This window comes from Aulonocara stuartgranti, assembly GCF_965226115.1.
Source record: "Aulonocara stuartgranti genome assembly, chromosome: 7".
In the NCBI taxonomy this organism is placed as follows: domain Eukaryota; kingdom Metazoa; phylum Chordata; class Actinopteri; order Cichliformes; family Cichlidae; genus Aulonocara; species Aulonocara stuartgranti.
The window spans coordinates 68,504,190-68,520,181 of NC_138945.1; the positions used below are offsets into that span (position 1 = coordinate 68,504,190).

The 15,992-nt window shown below is 46.4% G+C and overlaps 1 protein-coding gene and 1 long non-coding RNA gene across 2 annotated transcripts in view; one reads left to right on the top strand and one right to left on the bottom strand.

Moving 5' to 3' along the window:
* Positions 1-15,992, bottom strand: part of LOC309710150 — a 394,879-nt gene that overhangs the window by 100,594 nt on the left and 278,293 nt on the right. The gene's annotated exons all lie outside the window — the stretch shown is intronic.
* LOC309710147 (cytochrome P450 2D15-like) overlaps positions 1-15,992 on the top strand; it is a 28,384-nt gene that overhangs the window by 10,806 nt on the left and 1,586 nt on the right. Inside the window, exons 7-10 of the mRNA XM_082539404.1 lie at positions 12,560-12,698; positions 13,227-13,312; positions 15,313-15,414; positions 15,510-15,651. Of these exons, the coding sequence (XP_082395530.1) occupies positions 12,560-12,698; positions 13,227-13,312; positions 15,313-15,414; positions 15,510-15,651 (469 nt within the window). The remainder of the gene's footprint in view (positions 1-12,559; positions 12,699-13,226; positions 13,313-15,312; positions 15,415-15,509; positions 15,652-15,992) is intronic.

The window sequence follows — 15,992 nt, forward strand, 5'->3', positions numbered from 1 at the left end:
GTTTTGATAATTTTGCGGTCTTTTTCAATGCCTCAGGTCCTCGGATGTGTCTCGGAGAGGGTCTGGCTCGCATGGAGCTCTTTCTCATTATGGTGACTCTGCTGAGGAAGTTTAAATTCATCTGGCCCGAGGATGCAGGAGAACCAGACTTCACTCCAGTCTTTGGGATCACAATGACTCCCAAACCTTACCGCATGAAGGTCCAACTAAGAAGGCCACAGTGAGGCAGTGTGAATACAAAGAAGCAGATGGAAATAGAATGCCAGTTAGTTTAGAAAGGTCATTTTAAAATAGGAAATACACTGACTCATCCTGCTGGGAATGAGCTGGGATGAGACAGCATTTATGTAATGGTTCTCAAATGGTAGGAAACAGCAAAGGGAAAAAATTAGAAAAGCAAAGCTGAATGAGTCTGATTTATGTAGGAAAAAGACAATAAACAAGATGCTCACACACTCATGTTGATTGTGATTTTATTAAAATCCATCTTTTATTAATTATGTGATTTTTTTATATGAGGTTGTGGAGGTAAGCATCAACGACACAGAGCTCTCAGTTCTCACTCCTTCTTTATTCGTCTCCAACATCAACTGCGCATATCGCGCCACAAAACACAGGAACACACTTCCTATACACTGGGTGTGAGTGGAGCCCTCTAGTGGTCCACCACACATGCCCCCCCCCCGAACACCCAGCAGAACTAGTCCAGGACCCGGGGATTAAGCAAACGGCCGGAACGACTGAACTGGGGGGGTGGGGAACTGACAGAGGGCAACCCAGCCCGGGAGCGAGGCTGGCACTGGCGGTCAGAAAAAGCTGCAGACGACTCGGACTCCGTTGATTTTGGGTCGCTCCTGGGGGAAAAAACAGAATCCATCAGCCCGGTGGCAGGTGGGCGGCCGCGGCGAGGGGCCTGGGCCGGGACCACCTGATCCTCTTGCATAACATGTGCAGGCTTAAGTCTGTCAACAGAGACAACTTCCTGCCGACCGCCAAAGTCCAAAATGAAATGTTTGTTGCCTGGTTTAAGAACCCTGTATGGCCCGTCATATGGTGGACGCAGCAGAGTCCTATGGGCATCGTGCCTGACAAAAACGAAACGAGCAGAGTCTAATGAACTCGGAACAAAAGTGTCAGGCAGGCAGTGGTGCACAGGACCAGGAACAGGAAATGAGTCTCTTGGGGGGCGAAAAGGCAACAAAGACGTATCGAAACATGGGGGAGGGCTCTCAGGTAAGAATTCCCCGGGGACCCGGAGAGGCTGGCCGAGGACCAGTTCAGCCGGGGAAACCCTGAGGTCTTCTTTAACCGCGCTACGCAATCCCAGCAAAACCCACGGAAGACGGTCGACCCAGTCGCCACTTGTTAAGGAAGCACGGAGCGCGGCCTTAAGTGACCGGTGAAACCGTTCGCACATCCCATTAGCTTGCGGGTGGTATGCTGTGGTGCGGTGGACCTTGACTCCCAGGCCGTCAGCCATAGCAGACCAAAGCTCGGAAACAAACTGGGGGCCCCTGTCCGAGGTAATGTCAGCAGGGGGGCCGAAACGTGAAACCCACGTTGACAAAAATGCCCTGGCCACCGTCGCCGCTGTCGTGTACGCCAGGGGTACCGCCTCCGGCCACCTGGTTGTGCGGTCCACCACAGTCAAAAGGTGCGTGAAACCCTGTGACTGCGGCAAGGGACCAACCAGGTCCACATGAACGTGATCGAAACGCCTACCCGGGACACGGAAAGGTTCGAGGGGTGCCTGTGTGTGCCGGTGGATTTTCGAGCGTTGGCATGGGATACAAACCGCCGCCCATCCTTTCACCGTCTTGCGAAGGCCCGGCTAAACAAACCTGGCGCTGACCAGCTTGACCGAGGCCCGGACGCCGGGATGAGAGAGGGCATGCACCGAGTCAAAAACACGACCACGCCACGAAAGGGGAACCACCGGGCGGGGGCTGCCGGTGGAAACGCCCCCGCCCGGGGTGTCCTCCAGCACGAGGCCCGTTTTTGTTGACTGAAGGGCAAGGACGTCCGGGTCAGCACGTTGCTCGGCGGCCATGGCAGTGTAGTCGATACCGACATACACCGGAGAAACCAACACACGTGAGAGACAGTCAGCGACGTGATTGGACTTACCAGCCACATGCTGAATGTCTGTGGTAAACTCAGAAATGGCCGCCAACTGGCGCTGCTGGCGTGCGCTCCATGGGTCAGAGCCCTTGGACATCGCAAACGTCAAAGGTTTGTGGTCAACGTACGCAGTAAAGTTGCGACCCTCGAGGAAAAAACGAAAATGTCGTGTCGCGAGGTGCAGGGCCAGCAACTCCCTGTCAAAAACACTGTACTTGCGTTCAGCATCCCGGAGCGTACGACTGAAAAAGGCGAGCGGTTGCCAGAGACCTGAAACCCGCTGTTCCAACACCCCACCCACTGCCACATCAGAGGCGTCGGTGGTCAACGCGATCTCCGCCGACGGAAGCGGGTGGGCCAGCAGGGCGGCGTCAGCCAGCGCAGACTTGGCTGCGGAAAACGCACGGACGCGTTCCGGCAGCCAGTCAACCGGATCTTTGGCTGTTTTACCCTTTAAGGCAGCATAGAGTGGCTGTAGCAGGTGGGCAGCTCTGGGGAGAAAGCGGTTGTAAAAATTTATCATCCCCAAGAACTCCTGCAACGCTTTAACCGACGTGGGACACGGGAAAGCCGAAACGGCCTGGACTCTGTCGGGCAACGGAACCACACCTTCAGCGGAAATGCGGTGCCCGAGGAAATCCAGAACAGGCAACCCAAACTGGCACTTGGAAGGGTTGATGATCAGGCCGTGCGCTGCCAAACGCTGGAAAACCTGGCGCAGATGGGACTCGTGCTGGCTCGCTGAGCAGCTGGCCACCAATATATCGTCCAGATAAACAAAAATGAACGGCAGCCCACGCAAAACGGAGTCCATCAGCCGCTGAAAGGTCTGGGCGGCACCTTTCAGGCCAAACGGCATGCGCAAAAACTCGAACAAGCTGAAGGGGGTAATGACAGCGGTTTTAGGAACGTCTTCGGCGCGCACGGGAACCTGGTGATACCCCCGCACCAAGTCAATTTTAGAAAAAAATCGACGTTCCGGCGAGATTGGCAGAAAAATCCTGAATGTGGGGGATGGGGTAACGGTCATTCTCCGTGGCATTATTTAAACGGCGGAAATCTCCGCATGGCCGCCACCGACCGTCCGATTTGGGCACCATGTGAAGCGGAGAGGCCCATGCACTGTTCGAACGCTGTACAATGCCAAGGCGCTCCATGGCTGCAAACTCTTCCCGAGCGACGGACAGTTTCGCGGGGTCGAGGCGGCGCGCGTGCGCGAACACCGGGGGCTCGACCGTGGGAATATAATGCTCAACCCCATGCTTCGTTACCGTGCTAGAGAAATTAGGGACAGACAGCGATGGAAACTCTAAAAGCAAACGCTGAAAAGCATCCCCGGAGGTCACTACATTAGCCCGAATCAGGGGCTCGGCGGCCCGAGTAAAACAGGGTAGTGAAGAAAACGAGAGAGCATCGATTAAACGTCTGTTAGCAACATCGACAAGTAGTCCATGAGCACATGTCACGGGGTGGAGAGAGACAAGTTACCTAGGTTTTTTGTTGTGCATGTTTTTGTTGTGTTTTATCTTTTTAATGTTTTAATATTGTACATTGGGTTATTTTTATGAGTTTTACTGCATGTTTTAATGGTATTTATTTGGTGACTTGTCCTGGAAAGACTCCGCCCCTACCTGATAGTAAACTGATCACACCTGCGAGAGATTCCTGAGAGGCCAATAAGAGGGCCTGGCAGACCACAGGAAGGAGTTCGACCGAAAGGCAAGAGAGGACCGAAGCATGAAGGCACCCATAAGTGTCACGGGAACCCACAAGAGCCTGGAGTGACACGGAGGCTTAAGAGATGAGGTCTGAGAGGCCTGACGTGAGGCTTCAGAGTGAAGTCACAGAGGCGTGACACATGGGGCTCGAGAGACGGGCCGGAGTGTGTGTGTCAGTCCTGTAGTCTTGCACTCGAGGAGTCTGGCAGTCTTGGAGCCTTGACTGTTGGAGCTTGGTGTTCCAGGGGAGGACGGACAGCACCAGCGACTAGGGACGCGGAGCGAACAGTCGGACGGCAGTAGCAACAAGAGCCCAGCTTGTGCACTGCGGGAGAGCAGAGGCGGCGAGACAGCTGGTGGCGAGAGAACTCCGGCGGGCGGAGTTGAGAGCTCTGCCCACCCGGGGTAAGTCTTCGACTTATCCCCTTTTTACGAATGAAAACTGCCTGAAAAGAATAGTGACTGCCGCTCCCTCCCTTTCTTCAGCGTACCGGGACGCGGAATGCAGGGAGGAAGGCGAGGACTCCGCTGGGTTTCCCTTTTACACCATTTCGCTGGATTTCTTAGTTCTTTGTGACTTTTATACCGTGGAGGATGCCACTGGACTTTTAATGTTGTGTTTTATTGATTTTTATTGTGTTACCCCTTGGCCAGGGTTGTTTTAATTCATTTTACATTTTTAACTATTTAAATATAATAAATTATATTTTAATTATACAGTTTTTTCAATCGTGTGCTTTCCCTTGGCGGCTCCACTGCTCTGTCCGTTTGGAGGAAGGTTTCCTTCCTTTAGAAAAAACACTGTGGAAATAGAATCACCTTCCCTCCGTTACACACACAGGAAATCAGCACCCAAAATAGGTACAGAGCTAGCGGCAACAACAAAGTTCCACTGGAAATCCCGGCCATGAAAACAAACAGTCACCAACCTTTCCCCAAACGTTTTGATGGGAGAGCCATTAGCTGCAATGAGCTGCGGCCCACAGTTCGCTGCCAGTCCGTCGGCAGCGGTAGGGGGGAGGAGGCTCTTCTGGGAGCCGGAGTCCACGAGAAAACGTCTCCCGGAGCGCGAGTCCTCTATGAAGAGCAGCCTTTCTGTATTGCCAGTGGTCGCGGCTGCTACGGCGCGCTGGCGGGTCCGTTTCCCTGGGCCGTGAAAGTGCAAGGCGGCAGGCAGCGACGCGCTCTGTCGCCAAAACGCTGACGGTAGAAACAGATGCTCTTTCCGTGGTGCCGGCGTGTAGCAATCCCTGCCGTCAGCAAGGGGGCGGATGCTCCGGGGGAGGCAGGTGGAGGCGTGGAAGGTGGCGCTGGCGTGTCCGTAGCCAGGGCGTGAACGTTGAAAGTGCGGCTAGCCAGGAGAATGCGATCCGCTTCTTCAGCCAGGGAGCGATAATCCTTCGCAGGCAGAAGCGGAGAGTTCGCGAGGACAGCTCTTACGGCGGCCGGTAGTTGGTGGAGGAAGAGGTGCACGAAGAGGAAACCACCGTCATCCGGCCCGAGCAACGATAGCATGTTCTCCATGAGCTCGAGCGCGGTACCGCCACCCAAGCCTGACAGGTTGAGGAGCTTTTCGGCTCGTTCGGCGTCGGAGACGGCATAGCGCCGAAGAAGCAGCTCTTTGAGGGCGGCGTATTTCCCTTGGGCGGGTGGGTCCCGGAGGAGCGCCATCGCGCGACGGGTGGCCAGCGGGTCGAGCGAGGCCACCACATGGTGATACTTCGTGTAGTCAGCCGAGATGCCGCGAAGGGCGAACTGAGCCTCCACGTGTACAAACCATGACGGGGGGTCATGGAGCCAAAAGTCCGGCAGTTTCAGCGCCACAGCGAACGTAGCTGCAACAGGAGGCAGAGGTCCAGCGGCCGCTGATGCATCCATAGCGGAGTCTGCGTTATCTACGGCCCGTTGCATGCTCGAGTCAGCGGTCACCAATGTGGAGGTAAGCATCAATGACACAGAGCTCTCAGTTCTCACTCCTTCTTTATTCGTCTCCAACATCAACTGCGCATATCGCGCCGCAAAACACAGGAACACACTTCCTATACAAAGGGTGTGAGTGGAGCCCTCTAGTGGTCCACCACAAGGTTATGGACTGAGAACTTTTGGGGGGCTTCTTAAAAACATAAGAACAACCGTAATCATCCAAGAAGAAGACACTCTCCAAGAAATTGTCATATTTGTTTATATACAGTGGGGCAAAAAAGTATTTAGTCAGCCACCGATTGTGCAAGTTCCCCCACCTAAAATGATGACAGAAGTCAGTAATTTGCACCAGAGGTACACTTCAACTGTGAGAGACAGAATGTGAAAAAAAAATCCATGAATCCACATGGTAGGATTTGTAAAGAATTTATTCGTAAATCAGGGTGGAAAATAAGTATTTGGTCACCTCAAACAAGGAAAATCTCTGGCTCTCACAGACCTGTAACGTCTTCTGTAAGAAGCTTTTCTGTCCCCCACTCGTTACCTGTATGAATGGCACCTGTTTGAACTCATCATCTGTATAAAAGACACCTGTCCACAGCCTCAAACAGTCAGACTCCAAACTGGAGGACGAAGAATACCGAGTTGCATCCCAAGAACACCATACCTACTGTGAAGCATGGGGGTGGAAACATCATGCTATGGGGCTGTTTTTCTGCCAAGGGGACAGGACGACTGATCCGTGTTAAGGACAGAATGAATGGGGCCATGTATCGTGAGATTTTGAGCCAAAACCTCCTTCCATCAGTGAGAACTTTGAAGATGAAACGAGGCTGGGTCTTCCAACATGACAATGATCCAAAACACACCGCCCAGGCAACAAAGGAGTGGCTCCGTAAGAAGCATTTGAAAGTCCTGGAGTGGCCTAGCCAGTCTCCAGACCTCAACCCCATAGAAAATCTGTGGCGGGAGTTGAAAGTCCGTGTTGCTCGGCGACAGCCCCAAAACATCACTGCTCTCGAGAAGATCTGCATGGAGGAATGGGCCAAAATACCAGCTACTGTGTGTGCAAACCTGGTAAAGACCTATAGTAAACATTTGACCTCTGTTATTGCCAACAAAGGTTATGTTACAAAGTATTGAGTTGTATTTTTGTAATTGACCAAATACTTATTTTCCACCCTGATTTACGAATAAATTCTTTACAAATCCTACCATGTGGATTTATGGATTTTTTTTTCACATTCTGTCTCTCACAGTTGAAGTGTACCTCTGGTGCAAATTACTGACCTCTGTCATCATTTTAGGTGGGGGAACTTGCACAATCGGTGGCTGACTAAATACTTTTTTGCCCCACTGTATGCATATATGTATACACATGAGCTTGAGTGGCTCTTTTTGTTGATGTGGCCTGGTGCTGTTGCACACCGGACACACAGTTGTTTCTTGCTCTATATCTTCAGTCATTGTGTGCCAAAACACGATACCACGGGCCCTGCGTTTAGTAGCTTCTGTGCCTGGTTGCCCTCTGTGGAGGATGGCGAGATAATCGTTTTGCAAAGACTTTGGGATCACTGTCTTCGGGCCTTTTATGACAATGCCATCTTCAAGGGTGAGTTAATCTCGATATGGGTAGTATTGACGAATTTCTGTGGGCAGCTGAGTTTGTCTGCAAGGCCAGCCTCTCATTATGACAGTGCTCAGTTTCTGTAGCTCTGGATCAGAGGCAGTGTGTTCCCTCAGTTCAGTCAGCCTAGAAGAAGAGATTTGTTGGATCGACATGATCTCGTTGGATCTGTGCTGATCTGTCGAGGTTGTGGGAGCACGGGACAAAGTGTCGGCAAGATACATCTGCGAGCCTTTTTTGTACACCATCTGAAAGTTGTACTTCTGCAGTCTGGCTGGAGCTGAGTGTATGGGCTTGTTTAGGATAGTGACCAACGGCTGATGATCTGATTTGGATTTGCTTTCCGTAGATGTAATCATTGAACTTGGAACATGCGAATACAACTGCAAGAAGTTCCTTCTCGATCTGCGCACAGCGCATCTCAGTCTGCGTCAGAGTACGAGAGGAGTAGGCGATCGGGGCGCCTTCCTGGAGGCATGCAGCCCCGAGTCCATACTGCGAGGCATTGCACGTAAGCGTGACGGGTTTCTGGACATCATAGTAGCTGAGAGTGGGTGGACTGGTTAGGTTCTATTTTAAAGCATCAAATGCATCTTGATGCTGCTTCAGCCAGCACCGCTGAATGTCTTTGCACGTTAGCTCCTGAAGTGGGGCTGAGAGCTCGCTGAAATTAGGAAGGAACTTTCCTAGGTAATTAATCATCCCTAAGAAGAGGAGCTGTGACCGAGAGCTGGAGAGCTGTGACGTTTTCAGGTGTGGGCATCTCCTTGATTGCTTTGGTCTTTGCTGGATCAGGCTTTAAGCCCTTGCTTGTGAAGACATGTCCAACATAACAGACTTCTTTGAGTCGAAATTTGCACTTCAGGGGGTTGAGTCTCAGCTTGACTTCCCTTGCACGGTCGAGTACCTTTCTGAGATTCTGTTCATGCTCGTTCATATCTCTTCCACCAATGATTATGTTGTAGACAATGATAGCACAGGGGTATCCAGCAAAGATCTGCTCCATTGCACGCTGGAACACCTCGCTGGCTGAGTTTCTTTCATACGGCATTCTGAGAAAGCAGAATCTGCCAAATGGAGAGCTGAAAGTCGTGAGCATGGATGATTTGTGGTCAAGAGTTTTCTGCTAAAAGGAGCATTTCGCATCCAGGACAGAAAAGACTGTGGAGTTAGGCATTTGCGCGGCTACCTCCTCTATGGTACGCATAGGGTGATGCGGGCGTTTCAGCACTTTATTTAGATCTCTCGGCCATCCCACTGGTGCTGAAAGGCTCTGCTTTCAGAATCAACTTTTCTCTCCACCATTGTGAGCGGCTGGCTTCGCAATAACAGAAGTTTGACTTGATTGAAGCGGGAATGTTACCAGCTAGCCTAGCGTTCGGCAAGGAGGCTGCAGCGCTGCATTATGGGATCTGTAGTTTATATATTATTAGCGGCTCATATCGCCGGGCCATGCATAACAATAATACAGGGAGTGCAGAATTATTAGGCAAGTTGTATTTTTGAGGAATAATTTTATTATTGAACAACAACCATGTTCTCAATGAACCCAAAAAACTCATTAATATCAAAGCTGAATGTTTTTGGAAGTAGTTTTTAGTTTGTTTTTAGTTTTAGCTATTTTAGGGGGATATCTGTGTGTGCAGGTGACTATTACTGTGCATAATTATTAGGCAACTTAACAAAAAACAAATATATACCCATTTCAATTATTTATTTTTACCAGTGAAACCAATATAACATCTCCACATTCACAAATATACATTTCTGACATTCAAAAACAAAACAAAAACAAATCAGAGACCAATATAGCCACCTTTCTTTGCAAGGACACTCAAAAGCCTGCCATCCATGGATTCTGTCAGTGTTTTGATCTGTTCACCATCAACATTGCGTGCAGCAGCAACCACAGCCTCCCAGACACTGTTCAGAGAGGTGTACTGTTTTCCCTCCTTGTAAATCTCACATTTGATGATGGACCACAGGTTCTCAATGGGGTTCAGATCAGGTGAACAAGGAGGCCATGTCATTAGTTTTTCTTCTTTTATACCCTTTCTTGCCAGCCACGCTGTGGAGTACTTGGACGCGTGTGATGGAGCATTGTCCTGCATGAAAATCATGTTTTTCTTGAAGGATGCAGACTTCTTCCTGTACCACTGCTTGAAGAAGGTGTCTTCCAAACTGGCAGTAGGACTGGGAGTTGAGCTTGACTCCATCCTCAACCCGAAAAGGCCCCACAAGCTCATTTTTGATGATACCAGCCCAAACCAGTACTCCACCTCCACCTTGCTGGCGTCTGAGTGGGACTGGAGCTCTCTGCCCTTTACCAATCCAGCCACGGGCCCATCCATCTGGCCCATCAAGACTCACTCTCATTTCATCAGTCCATAAAACCTTAGAAAAACCAGTCTTGAGATAGTTCTTGGCCCAGTCTTGACGTTTCAGCTTGTGTGTCTTGTTCAGTGGTGGTCGTCTTTCAGCCTTTCTTACCTTGGCCATGTCTCTGAGTATTGCACACCTGTGCTTTTGGGCACTCCAGTGATGTTGCAGCTCTGAAATATGGCCAAACTGGTGGCAAGTGGCATCTTGGCAGCTGCATGCTTGACTTTTCTCAGTTCATGGGCAGTTATTATGCGCCTTGGTTTTTCCACACGCTTCTTGCGACCCTGTTGACTATTTTGAATGAAACGCTTGATTGTTCGATGATCACGCTTCAGAAGCGTTTGCAATTTTGAGACTGCTGCATCCCTCTGCAAGATATCTCACTGTTTTTGACTTTTCTGAGCCTGTCAAGTCCTTCTTTTGACCCATTTTGCCAAAGGAAAGGACGTTGCCTAATAATTATGCACACCTGCTATAGGGTGTTGATGTCATTAGACCACACCCCTTCTCATTACAGAGATGCACATCACCTAATATGCTTAATTGGTAGTAGGCTTTCGAGCCTATACAGCTTGGAGTAAGACAACATGCATGAAGAGGATGATGTGGACAAAATACATTTGCCTAATAATTCTACACTCCCTGTACATCTTATGCCATCAGCTTGTCCTAATTTCCCTAATAAGATGGAGCGGCCGAACTTTTGACATAACTTTTTGCAAAAACTGCATAAAAAGCACTTGCAGCAACAAAAACATAATATTCCAGAAACACGCTTTGCCATCCAATCAGCTGTTCATAACACTTCCTACATTGGAATAGACGTCAGCGTGAACTTTTGCATGTCCGCCATTACCTCTTCGAAACCGGAAGTGACGTCATTTTCGCGGAAATGTAGTTTGCTTTTTTTTTTTTACCATCAGGGCCTCATGAGCCTATACTGGTGTTTTTAAAAGTTATGTTTGACTTTATGACTTTCTGTGTCGTTTCTGGGATGCTGAGGACTCATATTGCACTGCTGGAAATAGTTTATTTTGATACACATGCTGCTTTTTTGCAAATTTGTTGTATAATATTTATTTTCGTTTTTCCTGCAGTGTATAAAAATTGGTGTATTTCAAAAATAAAACTATGAAGACAATCAAAATAAATTTCCTGTGGTGGGAAACTATCTTGTGCAACTTGTTTGGGATAAGCCTCTTAAATTTCTCTAACTAGAAATATATGTTAAAAAGCAAAAACGATTTTCAATTTTTTTTGTAGTTTATTGCACTTTTTTGCAATTTATGTAATTACTATGCACTTAATGCAGACATATTATTAAAATCTGGGCTATAATGGTTGTATTGATGTATAGCAACTTGAAATGCTCCCAAAAATGGCTCCACAGCATGTAAAAATATAATATAAGCTCTGGCGGACTTGGTTCTATGGTAGGTCTTAAAGGGTTAACAGTACTGATCTTACCTTTTTACTGTGATTGCCTAATATGTTGTTGGTATAAAACTGACTCTCTGCACAGTTGGCATTTACCCAGCCAATACAGATTGGACCTTACCTTCTTGATAAGTCAGTATTTGCCAACAGAGTTTTTCTGTATGTGTGAAGGGGGTTATAATTATAATAATAATAATAATGGATTGGATTTATATAGCGCTTTTCAAGGCACCCAAATCGCTTTACAATGCCACTATTCATTCACTCTCGCATTCACACACTGGTGCAGGCAAGCTACAGTTGTAGCCACAGCTGCCCTGGGGCAGACTGACAGAAGCGAGGCTGCCATATCGCACCATCAGCCCCTCTGGCCAACACCAGTAGGGTAAAGTGTCTTGCCCAAGGACACAACGACCAGGACAGAGAGCCCGCGGATCGAACCGGCGACCTTCAGGTTACAGAGACGCTTCCCAACCCCCTGAGCCACGGTCGCCCCATCTTTATGTTTCTTTATATAAAATAATAAAAGAGCAGTATATGCTTCAAAAAAACAATTATTTTATTGAGTATAATTTGTCAATATAGCTTTACTAATATGCCACAAGCTGTGTCTAGCAGGATGCGTACACAGGGTCCTATTTTCAGGTCATAGTAGAAAAATATTAAGGACATAAATTACATTTAATTCAATTTTTTTCATAGCTGCTTTAGACCATATAAAATGTTAATTCCTCTGGTCGGTAAATATGTTTAAAGCCCCTTCAAAATGTAATATTCATCTGAGGGTGTGACGCATGGATTTCAAACATGTCATTTTGTTTCCTCCCAGCTGAGGAAGTCTTATGGAGATGTCTACAGTATTTTCATCGGTTGTAAACCAGCTGTAGTCATCAATGGTGTAAAGGCCATGAAGGAGGCTATGGTGACCAAGGCTGCTGATTTTGCTGGACGACCTCAAGGCTTGTTCATTAATGAGTGACTTTCGCGTGCATCAAAACAAGCGAAACAGACTCACAGTGGTTTATGTTTCCTACCTGGGAAAGTTGATGTTGCTGATGTTTTACTGACTTTAAACTACACTGTGAGGATCAATTGTTCACTTACGTTTTTGACTGCTATCTGGAGGAACTGGAGAAGGTGTGAGTGTGAAAAGAAACAGATCTGTTTTTCATATTCTGTTTTACATATGTATTAGGCATATTTAAAATCAAATTAATTTAATCCTACTTTCTAAAAGGAAATGCCTAAATACTTCACAGAAACGTTTTTGTTTTTATTTTACAGTTTTTAATTAATTTCCAGGAACAGATTAAGACATTTGTCTTACAATAATTGTTCCCCTTTTTCGTAGCGAGGCAATGACAGGTCTTCATTTTCAGAGGACCAGCTCATTATGTACTCTATAGATCTTTATATTGCTGGGACTGACACCACCTCCAACACCCTACTGACTGGTTTTCTTTACCTTATGAACTACCCGCACATCCAAGGTAAACCTGCACATGTAAATAATGCATATTATGGTTATTTGTCATTGAATTCTATGACTTGTCTGTAGCCTTCACATAACAGTCTAAATTGAAACACAGCTTATAAAAAATGTAGGCGGGGCCAAAAGGAGACCTGCTTAATCATTATGCATTTTCATCTTTCTTTTGAACCCCAAATTATTACTTACAAAATACAGTGTTATCATGTTGTGTAAGCTGTCGAGGATACTTGAGGGCACACGGGAGTTTGCCCAACTGGTCTATATGTGTTTTGTGGACTTGGAGAAGGCATTCGACCGTGTCCCTCAGGTGTCCTGTGGGGTGTCTGACCCATTGCTACGGGCCATTCGATCCTTATACAACCGTTGTAAGAGCCTGGTCCTCATAGCCGGCAATAAGTTGGGCTTCTCTGCTTGGGCTGCTGCCCCCGCGACCCGGCCCCGGATAAGTGGAAGAAGATGGATGTATGGATGGAAGCAGTATTGTGAAATGTGGATGTTAATGTGTGATGTTATCTCTCTTACACAGAAAAATGTCAGCAAGAGATAGATCAAGTATTGGAAGGGAAAGATCAAGCCACTTTTGAGGACAGACACAAGATGCCTTACATTCAGGTACTGTATATATGCTGCCCTCATGACACGTGACCATGTGAAGCTAGACAGCTAGCGAACAAAATAGAGGAGATCTTCCACACAAGGCTTGCTTTTCTTGCTTTTAATGAAGATCCTTTAAAACCTTATCCTCTCTCAAGGCTTCTCCTTGCTATTTCTTATTTGTAACTGAAACATACAGAAAATGAAAATAAATTGCTAGCTAATACACATCTTAATGACAAATTTACTGATTAGCCTAGCTTAACACGTGCGTTACATTAGCATCGCAGTTCACTCCAGTTAAACACATATAAAAGTTATTTCTGAACATATAAATACTCACAAAGACAAACGTTTCCCAAGGTACAAGCGTGTAGGGCACTCTTAGCGTGTACATGAACTCGTTCACTCTTTTAATACTGCCGAAGCACTTTTCACGGCATTAACGGAAAAAATACATCAAAGATAGGCAAATGATCAGAGCGCTCCCTCGCTCCCATTTCCGCACATACAATACAAAGATCGCTTGTGATAACGATGTCTCACTCTGAGCAAATTTCGAACCCAGACATTTTAACTGTTTTTAGCATGAATTACTTAGAATATTTCTTAACTTTGAACTTATTTATCACTTTGCTTATGTAACTTAATCAGACTATGCACTAATTACTGACCTTTGACCAAAAGGCATAACAGTATATGTTAGAGATCTTGCTACTTACAGTTGTCCTCTATTTAGACGAGTTGCACTGGGTCTTCATAGATTGAGGGAAATCATATGATAGGATGCCAAGAGAGAAACTATGGTACTGGATGAGGAAGTCAGGAGTGGATACAAAATATATTAGAAAAGTGTAGGACATGTACGAGGACAGCAAGACAGTGATCAGTAATGTAGCAGGATTTGAAAATTGGTTCAAGTTGGGGCTGGAATCACTTCAGTATTGGACCTTTTGTTTACAATGACAGATGAGATCAGGCAGGAGTCTCTGTGAACTATGTTTGTAGATAACATTGTGATCTATAGTGAGAGTAGGGAACATGTGGAAAGAGCCTGCAGAGCAGACGTATGCTCTGGAGTGACTATGATGGTAAACATTACAAGTCAGTATATCAGAAGGACAGCTCACGTTGATCATTTTGGAGATGCAATGCTGAGATGGTTTGCTGTACACATGTACATCCCTCCTCTGTGAATAATTTGGACAAAGTATAGTAAAGACTGAGCTGGCAGGTAGGAAAAGAGGAAGACCATAGAGAAGGTTCATGGATATATTGAAGAAGGACATGCAGAGTGTTGGCATGACAAAAAGAGGATGCCAGAGATAGGATGAGATGGAGACAGTAAGCACAAATTCCAGCATTTCAGCTGAATTAAATTGTTGTCAAATTGGTGTCATCCTGAATCTTTTGCTTCTTCAAAACCTTTCATGGTCTGGTTGTCTTGGCAACAGATCCAAAATCTTAAAACTACAAAATGAATTAGAAGATGCACATAAACAGCATTATTCAGGAAATCCATCCAACCATGGCAGCTCTGCTTTTACTGAAGGAATTGGTCTGACTTGATGTAGACTTGATCTACTGACCAGAAAAGAAGCATTTCATGGTAAAGGAGTATCATCATAACCTTTTCCATGCTTTGAATAGTTATTTGTAAGGAGTAGAAGGAACATTATTTATGCAAACAACATGTTTTAACGTAACGCATAAAATCTAGTAATGCTGCTGTGTGATAAAAAACACATGGAGTACTTGGACAAACTCCACTGGGTGTTGTTCTTGCAGAACACTGGTGTGTGCAGACAAAGTAGTTTTCACGTGATTGCAGGTTAATTAATAACAACAGGTAACTATTTGTTTTAATGAGGAAAATTAGACTGATATGGCTTTTTATCAGGATTTCTTACTGTGTTCAGATCAGTTCCATATTAAGTAACAGTGAAGAGAGCCCTCCCTCTGAATAGAAAAGGTCTCTGCTCAGACAAAGATAAAGCACAGATAATCTCTTCATCCAGGCTGTGATTCATGAAATACAGAGAGTTGCCAACACTGTTCCTCTCAGTGTCTTCCACTGCACCACTAAAGACACAGAGCTGATGGGTTATTCAATTCCCAAGGTAAGGGACGACTGATTAAATCATTTTTAACATTAGATACAATAAAGTCAAGAGTGTCCTTAATGGACTTGTCTTTGCATTTGTTTTCTTCTCAGGATACAGTGATCATTGAGAATCTGACCTCAGTGCTCAGCGAGGAGGGACAGTGGAAATTCCCTCATGAATTCAACCCTGAAAACTTCCTCGATGACAAAGGAGAGTTTGTTAAACCAGAGGCCTTCATGCCTTTCTCTGCAGGTACATGAGCACAAACACGCTGGCTGACACAGACAGGGCCGATTAACCTGTAAACCCTGCTTGAAATATGCAAGCCCAAAATTAATTGATTATTTTTCTATGATTACAAACTCGGTGTAAAATATCTTGGTATCATAATAAAGTTAATAGGTAGAAGCATCAGAGCAGATGTCACTGTGTCAAACATGAAGGCTTTTTTTCCTTTTTGTCTTTTATAGCATGTAAAATATGCCGTAGTTAGTAGACCAAAAACCTAAGAAAACTGTGAATCCACATATGGACATGCCCCTGTTCCCACAGTACCAGGGATGTTGGGTAAATCTGTTTGTTTTTGATAACTT